This window comes from Podarcis raffonei, chromosome 13 (assembly GCF_027172205.1).
Source record: "Podarcis raffonei isolate rPodRaf1 chromosome 13, rPodRaf1.pri, whole genome shotgun sequence".
NCBI lineage: Eukaryota > Metazoa > Chordata > Lepidosauria > Squamata > Lacertidae > Podarcis > Podarcis raffonei.
The window spans coordinates 2,636,166-2,653,024 of record NC_070614.1 but is presented as its reverse complement, the minus strand read 5'-3'; the positions used below and the strand labels follow the sequence as shown (position 1 = coordinate 2,653,024).

At 43.7% G+C, this 16,859-nt stretch overlaps 1 protein-coding gene across 8 annotated transcripts in view; it reads left to right on the top strand.

The window, feature by feature from the left end:
• Window positions 1–16,859, top strand: part of EPB41L4B (erythrocyte membrane protein band 4.1 like 4B) — a 135,733-nt gene that overhangs the window by 87,988 nt on the left and 30,886 nt on the right. For all 8 annotated transcript variants that reach the window (XM_053360700.1, XM_053360701.1, XM_053360699.1 and 5 more), the window contains 3 exons: window positions 714–842; window positions 8,852–8,919; window positions 14,126–14,230. In XM_053360700.1, coding sequence (XP_053216675.1) covers window positions 714–842; window positions 8,852–8,919; window positions 14,126–14,230 — 302 coding nt within the window. The remainder of the gene's footprint in view (window positions 1–713; window positions 843–8,851; window positions 8,920–14,125; window positions 14,231–16,859) is intronic.

The following is a 16,859-nucleotide window of genomic DNA, read 5'->3' as shown; positions in this document are numbered from 1 at the left end:
CCTCTTCCAAGATGAAGTCATGGATAATTGCAGTTTTATTACAGGCAGACTTGGTATTTAGCAACAGCCCTGGTTCATCACATGACCTGAGGGCAACCTGGCAGAACTTCTCAGGTTACTGTGGGGAATGGAGAGAGCTGGAAGCAGGAGGACGCCTTGAGCGTCTCAATCCTCTTCCCCCCTTAACTGGCCTGGCCAGTTACCTCCGCTGTGTCGCCCCCTTTCTGTTATCACTAGAATAAACACACTCCTCTCCTTCCTCCCCATGCCCACCATAAACTTAAACCTTTTCTAAACAAAAAACAGTTTCAGTGTTTGTTTCATTTATTCAATTGATACCATCTTTAATAGACCACTGGTTTTTTAATAAAGAAGTCATTAATAAATCTACACAGGTAACTCACAACTGATGTGCATTTAACTTGTGCGTATTCAGCTTTACACAGTTCACAGTTTAAAAAGGGGGGCAGGCATCTGAGAAAAAAGACTTTGGCAATCCCACCCACCATTGAACCCAAGGTGATTTGACTATACATGATTTTGGTTTCACATGCTATCCCTAGAATGTAACCCCTACATAAGCTGAGAGTCGCCTGTATTTGTTTAGGACAGCACTGTTTATTTCACATAACAGAGGGTGTAGAGTGAAGAGACATCTCTCTCAGATCGGTATGTTTCCTGCTCAGCCGTGTGTCCTCTTGTGTTGATGACAGGGTGAAGATAGCAAAACTTCAGAGAAGAGCCTTCATCCTCCTCCCGCGTCACCTTCCGCAGTACCTGACCACTTTAAATGCAACATCCTGAAGGCTCAGGTGGAAGCGGCTTTTCGTGTGGGTCCTCAGGTGGGTGTGCCACGTCTGCCTCCCCTTTAAATGTTCTCTTGTGGCTTATGCACATGTGTATCCATGCTCATGCACTACACATACAGGCCCCACACACACACATTCACTGCACATTCAGCACACACACAGCATGCCCACTCACTGCATGTGCAAACGTTTACATGTAGTCAAGCACCCACACATACCTTCTCTCTCACACACACATGTGCAAAGGTGTGTGGGTGGGTGTGCATACACAAAACCAGCATTTCCAACCCTACCCACTCCAGCACTGGTGGAGGTGGGCTGAAAAAGCTGGCTTTTACTTTGTGTTGTTGAGTTCTTTTACTGTAAAGTAAAGTTGTTTCTTTGGAGGCATTTTCAGCCCATGTGGTTAGCCTATACTTTCTGAAGTCATTTTTGTTGTTGTTGTTTAGTCGTTTAGTCGTGTCCGACTCTTCGTGACCCCATGGACCAGAGAACGCCAGGCACCCCTGTCCTCCACTACCTCCCGCAGTTTGGTCAAACTCATGCTGGTAACCTCGAAAACACTATCCAACCATCTCATCCTCTGTCGCCCCCTTCTCCTTGTGCCCTCCATCTTTCCCAGCATCAGTGTCTTCTCCAGGGAGTCTTCTCTTCTCATGAGGTGGCCAAAGTACTGGAGCCTCAGCTTCACGATCTGTCCTTCCAGTGAGCACTCAGGGCTGATTTCATTAAGAATGGATGCGTTTGATCTTCTTGCAGTCCATGGGACTCTCAAGAGTCTTCTCCAGCACCACAATTCAAAAGCATCAATTCTTCGGCGATCAGCCTTCTTTATGGTCCAGCTCTCACTTCCATACATCACTACTGGGAAAACCATGGCTTTAACTATACGGACCTTTGTTGGCAAGGTGACGTCTCTACTTCTCAAGATGCTGTCTAGGCCTGTCATTGCCCTTCTCCCAAGAAGCAGGCGTCTTTTAATTTCGTGGCTGCTGTCACCATCTGCAGTGATCATGGAGCCCAAGAAAGTAAAATCTCTCACTGCCTCCATTTCTTCCCCTTCTATTTGCCAGGAGGTGATGGGACCAGTGGCCATGATCTTCGTTTTTTTGATGTTGAGCCTCAGACCATATTTTGCGCTCTCCTCTTTCACCCTCATTAAAAGGTTCTTTAATTCCTCCTCACTTTCTGCCATCAAGGTTGTGTCATCTGCATATCTGAGGTTGTTGATATTTCTTCCGGCAATCTTAATTCCAGCTTGGGATTCATCCAGCCCAGCCTTTCGCATAATGTATTCTGCATATAAATTAAATAAGCAGGGAGATAAAATACAGCCTTGTCGTACTCCTTTCCCAATTTTGAACCAATCAGTTGTTCCATATCCAGTTCTAACTGTAGCTTCTTGTCCCACATAGAGATTTCTCAGGAGACAGATGAGGTGATCAGGCACTCCCATTTCTTTAAGAACTTGCCATAGTTTGCTGTGGTCGACACAGTCAAAGGCTTTTGCATAGTCAATGAAGCAGAAGTAGATGTCTTTCTGGAACTCTCTAGCTTTCTCCATAATCCAGCGCATGTTTGCAATTTGGTCTCTGGTTCCTCTGCCTCTTCTAAATCCAGCTTGCACTTCTGGGAGTTCTCGATCCACGTACTGTTTGAGCCTTCCTTGTAGAATTTTAAGCATAACCTTGCTAGCGTGTGAAATGAGTGCAATCGTGCGGTAGTTGGAACATTCTTTGGCACTGCCCTTCTTTGGGATTGGGATGTAGACTGATCTTCTCCAATCTTCTGGCCACTGCTGAGTTTTCCAAATTTGCTGGCATATTGAGTGTAGCACCTTAACAGCATCATCTTTTAAAATTTTAAATAGTTCAGCTGGAATACCATCACTTCCACTGGCCTTGTTATTTGCAGTGCTTTCTAAGGCCCATTTGACTTCACTTTCCAGGATGTCTGGCTCAAGGTCAGCAACCACACTACCTGGGGTGTACGAGACATCCATATCTTTCTGGTATAATTCCTCTGTGTATTCTTGCCACCTCTTCTTGATGTCTTCTGCTTCTGTTAGGTCCTTACCACTTTTGTCCTTTATTATGGTAATCTTTGTACGAAATGTTCCTTTCATATCTCCAATTTTCTTGAACAGATCTCTGGTTCTTCCCATTCTGTTGTTTTCCTCTATTTGTTTGCATTGCTCGTTTAAGAAGGCCTTCTTGTCTCTCCTTGCTATTCTTTGGAAATCTGCATTCAATTTCCTGTATCTTTCACTATCTCCCTCGCATTTTGCTTGCCTTCTCTCCTCCGCTATTTGTAAGGCCTCGTTGGACAGCCACTTTGCTTTCTTGCATTTCCTTTTCATTGGGATGGTTTTCGTTGCTGCCTCCTGTACGATGTTACGAGCCTCCATCCATAGTTCTTCAGGCACTCTGTCCACCAAATCTAAATCCTTAAACCTGTTCGTCACTTCCACTGTGTATTCATAAGGGATCTGACTTAGATTGTATCTTACCGGCCCAGTGGTTTTTCCTACTTTCTGCAGTTTAAGCTTGAATTTTGCTATAAGAAGCTGATGATCTGAGCCACAGTCAGCTCCAGGTCTTGTTTTTGCTGACTGTATAGAGCTTCTCCATCTTTGGCTGCAGAGAATATAATCAATCTGATTTCGATACTGCCCATCTGGTGATGTCCATGTGTAGAGTCATCTCTTGTGTTGTTGGAAAAGCGTGTTTGTGATGACCAGCTTGTTCTCTTGACAGAACTCTATTAGCCTTTGCCCTGCTTCGTTTTGATCTCCAAGGCCAAACTTGCCAGTTGTTCCTTTTATCTCTTGCCTCCCTACTTTAGCATTCCAATCCCCTATAATGAGAAGAACATCCTTCTTTGGTGTCACTTCTATAAGGTGTTGTAAGTCTTCATAGAATTGGTCAATTTCAGTTTCTTCAGCACCAGTAGTTGGTGCATAAACTTGGATTACTGTGATGTTAAAAGGTCTGCCTTGGATTCGTATCGAGATCATTCTATCATTTTTGAGATTGCATCCCAGTACAGCTTTCGCCACTCTTTTGTTGACTATGAGGGCCACTCCATTTCTTTTACGGGTTTCTTGCCCACAGTAGTAGATGTGATGGTCATCCGAACTGAATTCGCCCATTCCCATCCATTTTAGTTCACTGATGCCCAGGATGTCAATATTTATTCTTGCCATCTCATTTTTGACCACCTCCAACTTACCTAGGTTCATGGTTCTTACATTCCAGGTTCCTATGCAATATTTTTCTTTACAGCATTGGACTTTCCTTTCGCTTCCAGGCATATCCGCAACTGAGCGTCCTTTCGGCTTTGGCCCAGCCGCTTCATCAGCTCTGGATCTACTTGTACTTGCCCTCCGCTCTTCCCCAGTAGCATGTTGGACGCCTTCCGACCTGAGGGGCTCATCTTCCAGCGTCATAACTTTTATATGCCTGTTGTCTTTGTCCATGGAGTTTTCTTGGCAAGGATACTGGAGTGGCTTGCCGGTTCCTCCTCCAGGTGGATCACGTTTGGTCAAAACTCTCCACTATGACCTGTTCATCTTGTGTGCCCTGCTCGGCGTAGTTCATAGCTTCTCTGAGTTCTTCAAGCCCCTTCGCCATGGCAAGGCAGTGATCCATGAAGGGGGAAGTCATTTAGTGTCTGGATTTATTTTCTTACCTTGGTCCCCATTGCCTGAATTCCTAGCACAAACAATTCCTGCACAGACACAGATGCCGAGACTAAAAAGAAGCAATGTGTTTGAAACAGTCAACTGTGCCTAAGGACTTAGTCTACCATAGTTACAAATAATTTGGGATGATGCAATTTTCATGACTGCAGTTGCCTAATAATAGCAACATTTACATTGTTTTTCTTTAATAGCAAGGAAAAGAATAGGTGTGCCTTCAAAGATTTGGTCTGTGATTTATTCCATTCTCCCTCTTTCACCTTGGAACAGATTCCAGATGAAAGATAAATCACTTTGGCAAAATATAGGATTAAAACCAATCCAATTATAATAAGGCTGATGCCTATGGGGCAAAGATAGATTTATCCAAAATACCAAGAGAGCTTATATCAGGGAAAGTCCATTTACATATTCTGAGGGGCCACTCTTTTCTGCTAGGTAGAAGTTTATTTTGCTTCTCTTCTCAACCCAGGTCCTTTAACTGAATGGGGAGTTGCAACTGCAAGATATGAATTGGGGCAGTTTTGCAGCTCAGCGCACAGCTTGAGATCAGTTGGAGGTTGATGGTGTTCTGTGAAGAAGGAAAAATATGGTCTCCAAGATATGGTCTCTATTGACTTCCTCAGGCACAGTCTTGCTTATGCTTGTCTCGAAAGGCCTCAATAGTCCCAGATCTCAGTCTCCCAGCTGAAAAGCCTGCCGCTTCTACATTACAGGGAAGTTTGTCTTCTTGATAAAAGGCCTAGAGGAAGAGCCAGTGCTTTTCTTTCTGGAGAGACGCAGGGGGACACATACCCCTAAACATTTTGTGAATCTTTGTACTTTTGTCCATTTACTGTATTTATTTTTCCCAATTTGAACTATAAAATGGTGATTTCCCTGAGTCAAAATGAGAGTACCCCAAAACATTTTTTGGGGGGAAGCACTGGGAAGAGCTATTTCTGTTCCCCCTCTTTTTCAGAAACTGGTCCTGTCAGAGTGGGATGTGTCTTCACAGAGCAGGAATTCAGCAGCATATACAAATGAGTGCTACGTTCTAGACTGGCAATTGCTCCCAACTCATCCCTTTGCCCAGAGTTCCTCAGCCTGATGAAAGGATTCAGGGAATTGGGGACACAGCACCAGACACTCAGGGGTGAAGCGTGCCTCTACAAGGAACAAGGCAACACATTCCTCCTTGTTTCCCAGCCCTAAAATTCCAGGGGGTCCAGGTCAAGGAGTGAGGCTACTGAGTTGTGTAGCATAAACACTGTCAGATAGGCGTTATTCAGATCTCTAGAGTATTCCTACAGTGTTGGATGATGAGGATGATGAACAACATAAAAATACAAATTGAGAACATAAACTACACTATAAAGGGTTTCCTTGAACCTTATTAAAGGTGAACAGTGTCAGTTCTCTCCTCCATAATTGTGGGGAGAGTTAGACATTTTCCCTCTCAGAACAGAGAAGGATATGAGCACTTTAGGTGGAGAATGGTCTTCTAGATGGGAAGTCAGTATTTCTTCTTACAGAATTGACTCTCTCTCCACCAAGGTTAGTGAGGAGCTTCTAGGGTCAACAGAAGAAACATCAGCTGGCTTCTCTAAAGTACCACAGACAAACAAACAAACACGAATTGCTTCATGAGTTTTCATGAGAATGTTTCCCCCCCAGGTGACAGTCCTGTGTTATTTATATTTGAAAGCATTTCTAAGGATAGCAGCAAAGGGCCCCAGTTTGATCTTCTGAATAGCTGCGGTCCAAAATAAATGAATGAATAAACAGAATCTCCATGTATGTATTTATGTGCATATTTATAGGCTTCTCCTGCCCAAAGTCACCCTGTATACAGGCTGTATTCTTGGCAAACAAAATTAATGCAGTAGACTCCTTGAATGCAGATGTGTTTTCTCCCCAAAACGTAGTGGTCAAGATGAAATGAATGCACATCTATGGTTGCTGTCATTTGTGATGGATCTGCTTATTACATGATAAGCGAGGAGGGAGGCAGAGCACCTTGCTAAAGACTGATATTTGAAACAGGCACAGCAGCAACTGTCTGAAAGTTTTGCAATGAATTTGCATGATTGGGGTTTTTCTATGAAATCATTGTTTGATCCTAGTTTATTATATTATATTATCCTAGTTTATTATATTATATTATTATATTATCAACTGTAATGCAAAACTCCCACTGCAAATAAAGGTGGATGGAATGCAATGGATCTTGCATGAGCCAGAGTTTTGCTGTGGCATGTTTGCTTCCAGCATCCCACCTCAAGGTTCCTGGTTCAGAGAATCCGCATTCCAGATCTGGATTCAGTATGGCTGCAGCCATGGAGTGTAGGTCTGTAATAACCATGCACACGCTATATGAGTGTAGGAAGAGATTATGTGTGATGATTTCACTGCTTTAAGTTGTGCACATTGCACAAACAGCTGAATGAATCTGAACTCACCACAGGAGAGTTAGGAGCAAAAGAGGAAGTGCAGCAACTCTCTGGTTAAGTTGTGCTGTGCCCTTCCACCATTGGTGCTGTGTTGTTGCACACAGTGCTTTGCGTTGCTCAGAATGAATGAATGAATGAAACTTTATTTGCGTCAGCCAACAGCCATAGCAACAAAAGAACATTGCAATATACACAGAACAAAATAAAAAGTTGATTATATAACACACAGTTGAGGGTCCTGAATCAGCAATCAAATAGTGGACCTTATTCTGATTGTCCCAGCAAGAAACCTTGCAACCTTTGCAGTCATCTGCTCCTCTTGATCTGCCAGGAGAAAAGACACTGTGGCAGTGGTTGGGCGACCCGGAAGGGACAATAAAAGGAGTGTGTGGGATAATTTCGTTCCTCAGGTCTTTGTAAAGAGTGCATGCCAGGAGGACATGCGCCACTGATTCAGTGCTGCCAACAGAACTTTGCTATTAGTCAGATGAGAAATAAATTAAACTCCTCAGCAATCACCCCCCCATTAACTTGAAAGACATTATTATGAAATCTGCAACACCGACCACTATCACTGTTACCTTGAAAAACCTCATTGTTTGTGAGAGTAGGATTTAATTCAGTTGGTCTAAATGGGGAAAGGTTAATTCCTACTAAGGTGAGAAACCCAGGGGCAGGGTGAGACTGAAATGGACTGGGTATGTTTGGTGAGGACCATCAAAAGGGAAGATCCAGCACCCATAACTTCCTTTCATCATAGCCTATATACAGTGTTACCTTGGTTCTCAAACTTAATCCATTATGGAAGTCCATTCCAAAACCAAAGCGTTCCAAAACCAAGGCGAGCTTTCCCATAGAAAGTAATGCAGAACGGTTTAATCCATTCCAGACTTTTAAAAATAACCCCTAAAACAGCAATTCAACATGAATTTTACTATCTAATGAGACCATTGATCCATAAAATGAAGGCAATAAACAATGTACTGCAGTCAGTCAATCAATCAATCAATCAATCAATCAGTAGCTGGTTCCACACAGTCACAAAAACAAACAAAAAAGCCACAAAAACAAAAATGCAAAATAAATAGCAAAAATAGACAGACCTCAGCCTAACACTCAAAACGGAAGTGTGGCACTCAAATTGGAAGCGTAACACTCAAAATAGACACGTTTGGCTTCTAAAAATGTTCACAAACCAGAACATTTAATTCTGGTTTTGCAGCGTTTGGGTTCCAAGTTGTTTGAGTACCAAGGCATTTGAGAACCAAGGTACCACTGTATTGTGTTGGTATGAGGTCTTGTTCCAGCTGAGGGCTGCAAACCAAAGCAGTCGTGGAAGATTTGTGGGGAGCTGGAGGCATGTGAGTGATGGTGCTGGCGCAAATAGCCCCTCTGCAAATGAACCATGAGCTTAGCAGCAATTGCTGTGAGCTCCTCATAGGCTCCCGTAGATCACTGCATTTGTATAATGAGCTGGGTGTGAGAGTTGGAGTAAAAGTTTATTGTTTTGTAGATTGGCCTAGAATGGCTGCCTAAAGAATAATGTGAACAAAAATGAGCCTTATTTTATCTGGAAATAAAATAACATTGTGCGGTATTTCTGATGTGCTATAGTTTTGGTGAATGTTAATGGTATCACTACTTCACAGTTATTGTTGCTTGAAGTATTTATATGCCTACAATTTTCTAAAGCCCCCAGTTCTTGTTACACAACACAATTGTGATTTCTGGTGATTCATTTACAAAATATTCTCAATGGAAAGTACAGGAGTAGACATTTACAGTTTTAGCCTTGATTCAAAAGTAAGCACTCACTGCTAAATGTATTTGTATTTGTATTTGTATACTGAATCAATGTACTATACTAAATTACTATGCACTGTACTAAAGTAGAGTTATTTTTTCAACAGGTTGGAAAAGAAGAAACTTCTTTGACAAATCCTCATAATGCTTCCAGTCTGCAGGACCCTAATGTCAGGTCTGTAGATTCTTATTTGCAGGGTTGAGATTATGAATGAAAGTTATTGGAATCGTCAAGGAATGCAGTACATGCTTGTCAAGGATACAAATCTAGTTGATAGTTGCAACCACTCATGTCCTAGATGCTCCCTCTCCCCCCCAAAAGCAAGTTCTTCACAAAGGGCAGGAATCTTCCACTCTAGGGGGTATGCACACTAATTTCCCATCGTCCCCAAGTTTTCTAACACAGAGAGAAGGGGGGTATTCCTATTATTTAGGGCTACAGTTTGAATAAATAAATAAATGGTGGAAATCTCTCTTGTTAGGGTCCAATATGTAAACCTTGAATATTGTTACAAAAGTCAGGTGCCTGCCCCTCTCTCTGTCAAGTGCTGGCAAGAGCCCATGGGGTCTGCGTCCCTTTGGAGAACAGAAGACGCAGCAGAGACTGTCTGGCTTTAAGAAATATGGTTTATTCACCTATTTACACCTTCAGTCTGCATGCCCGTTTTCAAGGCTATCCAGTGTTAGTGTTTGGTATCTCCTCCCTGTAAATATAATCTAATTCATGTGTGTGTGTGTGTGTGTGTGTGTGTGTGTGTGTGTGTGTGTCCCCCCTATCCCTAATTAACTGTCCGGGGCAGAGAGGTCTAGCTTGGAAGAATCAGTGGTCCAAACCAAATTTATCTAAATTTGTGTCCTCAGGTCACTGTCACTTCTTTTATGGAATTAGTTTATTACTATTTTATAATTAGCTACAATAGAACTGGAATGTTTTCAGTGCTTAATCAAAAACAGCTGCTTCAGAAACTGAAGCTGTCAATTAATGCATTAGTTGGAATGCTTCCTATTTATGTCGAAGGGTGGGGAGAGAATGGCTTTATGTGGAGAAACTGCCCCATCTTCATTGTACTTCACCCTATTTCATATTGGACTGATGAAGTAGAAATGGAGAAATAGGATTTCCAGACAGATTTGAGTCTTGTAAATTAAGCTCTGGCAAAACAAGAATCTGGCAGAGCTAGAATCTGGCACAGACTAGATGCCATAAAGAGAACAGATTGATGCTGGAATGAGAAAATGGTTGCTTTTTTGTGATAGTTGGGGCCATTTCCAACATAATAATTCTTAGAGTACAATGTTCAAAGAGGGTCCTTCTAAGGGCTGCACTTCCGCTGCCAGTTTCCTCCTCCCCATTTGAGATACATGTGGGACCATTTTGGGGGGAAGAGTGTAATATACTTTTCCATGCCTCCCCAATCTCTAAGTGGTAAGAGATTCCAGGGCTTGTAAGGCACAGTGGAGACTGCCTTTGTGATATATGGTTTATTTACACATACATCTATAACCTGAGGCTGTGATGGAGGGGCTTCTAGCATTGCTTCTCCCATGGCCACAGTCTTGGATGCATCAGAAATCAGCCCTTACCCCCGGCCCTCTGAGCAGCCCCTTGCCTTTAACAGACAGACCCCTTTTCTCTGCTAGCTATCTCTCTGAAGGAAGGGCTCACACCTCTCTGCTATCTGCTTTGTTAATCACTCATTACCTTCCTTTTGTTCTCCATGATGATGGCTTTTCTCCCAGGTGATTTCCTGAACACAGAAAAACTGGTTTGGCCTGTAAATTGACACTGCTAAATTCAGCCTCTGGCAGCCTATTTTAATACTCCAAGCATTGATTAAACTCCAACACACCCTAGACCCAGGAATTTAAGGGAGGATCTGTCACCCACAAATTCATAACAATACAACCAGCCAACGTTATTCTTGAGGCATTTATTATGTGGTACACTGGCTAGTAGAATGTTTGGTTTGGATATCAACAGGTTAAAATCCACACTGAGTTGCAAAATAGCCTTTGAATAGTTGTTGAATAGCCTTTGTTAACTTTGTTAAGTTACTGACGTAATCTCTCTCAGACTAATTTATTTTGCAGGGTTATTGTGACGATTGAGGTGGTGGAGATCTGGGTTCAGATTTCTCCTCTGCCAGAAAGCTTTCTGGATTATCTTAGGTCAGTCACTCCCTGCCAACATAATCTACCACAGAGAATAAAAAGAAGAACCACATATATTGCCCAAAAACCCTTGGAGAAAGGGTGGAATAAATATATATGAGAATTCATAAAATTACAATGCCACTCTTTTGGCTCCTGGGAGAATGAGAAATTCAAATGGAACAAATACATAAATCATGATAATTAGCCAATGCCTACTGGAGCCTTGCCATATCAGATGAGTGCAACAAAATCCTCTGCCAGTGTGTGTATGTGTGGATTGAAATGTGCTCCAAAACCTGTGAAGTTGAAGAAAGGAAACATTTGCTGCCTCGCATTTCTGATCAGCCTATTTTGATTTTCCTGACTGTCATTGTTTTTAATATCACTTGTCATGTGGTACATTTGTTGAGCCACTACTTTCGTGGAACGCACACGAAAGCCATCTGGGCTGTTTGGAATGCCAAATGTTTAAACATGTGCTCGCAATATTCTTTTTAAAACAAACTGTTGGCTCAGCATAGTCAGCTTTTATCCACTGATGGTATCTATCATTATTCATTAAAAAAATTTTAACCCAGAGGTAGGGAAACCCTGGACAAGGCCATTCTTGGTCCACTAAGGGGTCTAAACTGGCCCATGAGGCCATTTCCCCAAACTACTACTACTTAGTAGTCTGTGAACTGCCCTAAGATCGTATTATGAAGGGTGGTATATCAATCAATCAATCAATCAATCAATCAATCATCGATTAAATAAATAAATAAATAAATAAATAAATATAAATAAATAAATAAGTTGAGTCTTGCTTGTGCTGCTTCATTAGCATTTTCCATGAGAAAAACCAATCTACATGTCAACAAGTAGTCACTGAAGAAGAAATCAGTAGAGGAGGAATAGGTTGCCTTCCTGTCTATTACCTCTCCCCCCACAAGATACAGCAAGCGCTGCTGCTTTACTCCCAACAATATAATGATTATTCCTGTTCAGGTACCCCAGTGTGTTGAACATCTGATGCAGAGAGAGCTCAGAGTTCTCTTTAAATGAACTTGTTTGAATGTGCTATCCCTGTCAGACAGCACTGGAAAGTTCCCCCAAATGCTGGGACGAGCTTTTGAAATTCATTAGCAGTGCAGAATCGTACACATTTTTAATGGTCTGTGAAATATAAATGGAACTATGATCTAAATATATTCTACCGCTGTTGTTACCTTTAGAAGAAAATGCAACTTGACGAAATTAGTGTATTTAATGTGGAATTAGAGTAGGTAGGTCACATGCAGAATAGAAATTTCTGTTGCAGAAGCTTCGAAAAACAACTCACAATTTAATGGATCTAGAAGAAGGTGCACTTCTGACATATTTAGCTTGGAATATATATTGGACCATAGCAAGATTCAACTAGACTTCTCTGTTATGTTTATCTGTATTTTGCTTTTCTCCATAACATGTCTCCGTAACTCCATATCTTAGTTTGTGTGTTCCTTTGTGGGGTGGGGAGGAGTAGGGCTGCCACATTTGTTCTGGCAAAATACAGGACAGGGCATGGCAGGGGGGGGGGTATTTTCATTTGGTGCTGAAGTGACTTCATAGCAATCCATTACAATCTATTGCAGCCTAACAGGACGGCCCCTCTAGAATTTGTCATGAATTTCCAAATCTGTCTTTGCTTGGCTGCCCAGAGCTTAAATACCTGACCTTTCACACACCCTTCCAAACAGATGTATTTGGAGAGGATTCCTAACTTGGGAGAGAGAGAGAGAGAGAGAGAGAGAGAGAGAGAGAGAGAGAGAGAAGACATGAAATACAGGACGTAGCATTTTACATTGAAATACGGGACAATCCTGTATAATCCAGAACAGGTGGCAACCCTAGGAGTAATACTCAACATGAAACTAAATAGCTGGATGACTTTTTTAATTTTTAAAAAACTTGAAATGGTATGATAACTGGTTACTAAAACTACAGTACATAAAAACTGGTGTTAGAAGGCACCTCAAAGGTCCTCTAGTTGCTCACATGATCAGGAATTTCTTCTACATGTTGAGTTGAAATCTCCTCTCTTGTAATTTAAATTCCTTTGGTCCAGGTTGATTTCCCAGGAAATGGCTTCTAGGATATTAACTAATATGTTTACAGCATTGGGTGGGGCAGAGAAGCAGCAGCAAAGCCAATACCTGCCCCTCCGCATGATGGAGGGGGCAGGAGCAGAGGCAAGCAGCTCAGTGCCCAGATGTAGTATTTTATACAGGGAGAAGTGGTGGAGATGGCTTTCCTCTGACCATAGGGCTGCCTAGTGAAAGTGGTAGTTTCCTTGAATATGGGGTGTGTGGAAGAGAGAAGAGGGGGCGGGGTGTGCTTCTCCAGCTGCTCCATGGACCTGCCTGTCTGCATGGGGTTTTCTTTGAGTTTCGGGAGTGAGAGATTAGCTTCCCAAGCTGTGGGCTTTTGGAAGGCGCTTGGGCAGAAAGAGAGGTAGAAGAGCACCTGTGGTCTAGGATGGAGGAGAAAAAGCTGCTTTTGGGGAGAGAGAGGGGGATCTGTGGAGTGTGGAAAGAAAAAGAGATAATCTTTGGTAGCTGATTTGAGTTGATTTAATACAGTGGTACCTTGGGATGCAAACGGGATCCATTCCGGAGCCCTGTTCACATCCCGAACAGAACGCAAGATGCGCCTGCGTGTCTGCGCATGTGCAGGTCTCGTTTCGCCGCTTCTGCTCATGCGTGTGACATCATTTTGACCATCTGCGCATGCGTGAGTGGCAAAACCCGGAAGTAACGTGCTCCGTTACTTCCGGGTCACCGCGGAGCGCAACCCGAAAGCGCTCAAACTGAAGTGTATTTATCCCAAGGTATGACTGTATTTGTATTCCATTTTTCCAGCAACAAATGTTGAGCTCAAACCAGCTCACAATATTCACAATAGCATTAAAAAGCAGCAAACATTGCAATCTATAACAACAAACACAACAGCATATAAAGCAAACAACAACAAATTCATGAAAACAATTCATACAATTAAATAAAATCATAGTAGGGTGTGGGTGTGTATGCACGCACACACACACACACACACACACAGACACAGACAAACAAACAAACAAACAACTTGAGATATGTATCTACCTACCTACCTACCTACCTAAGATATCAGACAAGTGATATCTTCTCCCAGAAGTCCTAACTTTGTCTTTTCTTATTTTTTTCATTTCTTTCTTCGTCTTTATTTAGAAATCTAGCCCCTTTACGGCCAGAGACAACACAGGCAAGCAATGTACCTGAGAAGCAGGAAGTTAAAGCACCACGGGTGAGGAAACTGATGAGGCAGTACAGCTTGTGAGTATAATTCCAATTATGGCTGCTGTACACGGTTTCAGATGTGTTTTCCCTATGGGTCCATTCAGGAGTTGCCAACCTTTCAGTTCAGTAGGCACATTTTGAATGCTGTGGGTGCCAGTCACAAAATGGTAGCCTTGGGATGTGGCATAATACAAAATTTAGAGTCTCGTCAGTGCTGCTCCCCCCCCCCCCAGACAACTTCAGGCTTGGCCTGCGAAGTCAGCAATGTCCTGCTGGTCCTGATTATGGAGATCACACAAAATTGATCACACACACAATGATGATGTTGCAGTGACAACGGTTGACCCGTGGAAAGTCATTTTGGGGTCAGAGAGTGAGTGTGGAGAGCTGTCCCTCATCTCTCTGCCACTCCTCTTTCTCTTTCTCTCTCCTTTCACAGAGACATGCCTCCACACCTCTACCAGCCTTCTCCCAATCCATCCACCCTGAGTCCAACAGGCTATACCCCACCCCCATCAGGCCTTTCCCTCAGAAACAGAGCCAGCTCACCTGTGACGGGCTGAAGCGCCTGCCTCGGTCAGTGGAAGTGCAAGAGGTGGCACCCTGCCCACCCAACCACTTCTGAAGCAGAAAAGGAGGTGTCCTGGCGGGTGGCATAACTAACCCGTTTTCCACAGATGAAGAAGACCGGCGGCAATGCTTTGAGGAAGTGCTCCGGCTCCCACTGAGTTTGGCAAGAGCCAGGGCCCCCAGCCCCCCTATTTCTGCCCTCACCATGCCCTGGCTCTTGCCAAACTCACAGTCCTCAAAGCATTGCAGGGGGTTGAACTAGAATCTGGCATGTCCAACAGGTAGAACGTGATCCACTGGTAGATCGCAGGGTGTTCCTGGCTGATTTCTGGCCCCTCGGCAATCTCCTTCCTAAAAAAAGCTCAACAACTAGGGGTAGATCACTGCCAGTTTTTTTATACTGTGAGTAGATCACAGTGTATTGGGAGCTGGACGTCCTTGAAGTGGATGGTCCTCAGGATCACTTCCACTTCTATGATTCTGTGAGAGGTGATTGTGGGAACGGTAGTGGGGGCAGCAGTGGAGGGAGGGAGGGAGGACAGGAGGCGGCCATTCGTGTTTTGCCTCAGGTGACAGGCCAAGCCAGCTCAGGAAAGACCTAGCAGTGGGGAGCATTTGGATCCTGCTTTGCCATTGGGGAGAAGTGACTGAAGAGGGAGGAGAAAAGTGAGACCGTGAAGGTAGCTGTGAAGAAAACAAAGAGGAAGAGGAAGAGGAATAAAAAAGTGGATAAAATTTGAGGAGTCTTTTTGCACTGAGGTTGTTTCACAATCACATGGAAAAAGACAAGTGGTCCAGTTTGAAAGAGAGTGCTGACTTAAAAGAGTGGAACAGTGAAGCCAGCATTCAAATCCCTGCTCAGCTCTGAAGCCTACGGAATAGCCTTGGGCCAAGCCCTTCTTTCCACCTCTTCTGCACCTCAGCATTGTTGTGAAGATGACGGGGAAAGACTCATGCAAGCTTCCTTGAGGACTTTCCATTGGGAGTAAAGGTGGAATCAAAGTCTACTGATAAAGTAATCAGAAACAGTTCAGTGTGTGACTTGTCACATTTGTTTTTGGCCCTTTCAGCAGAAGTGACAGAAGCAGACTGAAAGATCTTGGCAAACTTTAAAGGTAAAGGTACCCCTGCCCATTCGGGCCAGTCTTGACAGACTCTAGGGTTGTGCGCCCATCTCACTCAGACACTTCCGGGTCACGTGGCCAGCGTGGCGAGCCAGAGCCTCACACGGAAATGCCATTTACCTTCCCGCTAGTAAGCGGTTCACAAATAGATAAGGTGGACAAAACAATTCAGGACTGGCCTCTAGCAGAAAGGACACACCCACACACATTGGATTATGTTTGCCCCCATTATATACAATAACATGCAGACTGGATGAATTTTCTGTGGCTCTTCCTGGTTTTTAAGCACCTCCCCCCCCCCAGTTCTGTATGCAGGCAAGGTTTTCTGAATGCAACCAAAACTGTCAAATTGGCTTTGCAACCTGAGTAACTCCTCATATTGCATCTACTAACTGCTTCAAAAACCCTAAATTCAAACGAACTCTGAGCTTGCACTTTTGGCTCATGATGCCCTGCCATTGCCATTGCTACAGGCCCCCGCTCATTATTATTTCTGATTACTACTGCCAGTTGGGGACATGGGTGGCGCTGTGGTCTAAACCACAGAGCCTAGGACTTGCCGATCTGAAGATCGGTGGTTCAAATCCCCGCGAGGGGGTGAGCTCCCGTTGCTCTGTCCCTGCTCCTGCCAACCTAGCAGTTCAAAAGCACGTCAAAGTGCAAGTAGATAAATAGGTACTGCTCCGGCGGGAAGGTAAACGGCGTTTCCATGTGCTGCTCTGGTTTGCCAGAAGCAGCTTAGTCATGCTGGCCACATGACCCGGAAGCTGTACGCCGGCTCCTTCGGCCAATAAAGCGAGATGAGTGCCGCAACCGCAGAGTCGGCCACGACTGGACCTAATGGTCATGGGTCCCTTTACCTTTACCTTTTAATCAATGGGACGTGGGTGGCGCTGTGGTCTAAACCAATCAGAAGGTCGGTGGTTCAAATCCTCACGACGGAGTGAGATCCTGTTGCTCGCTCCCTGCTC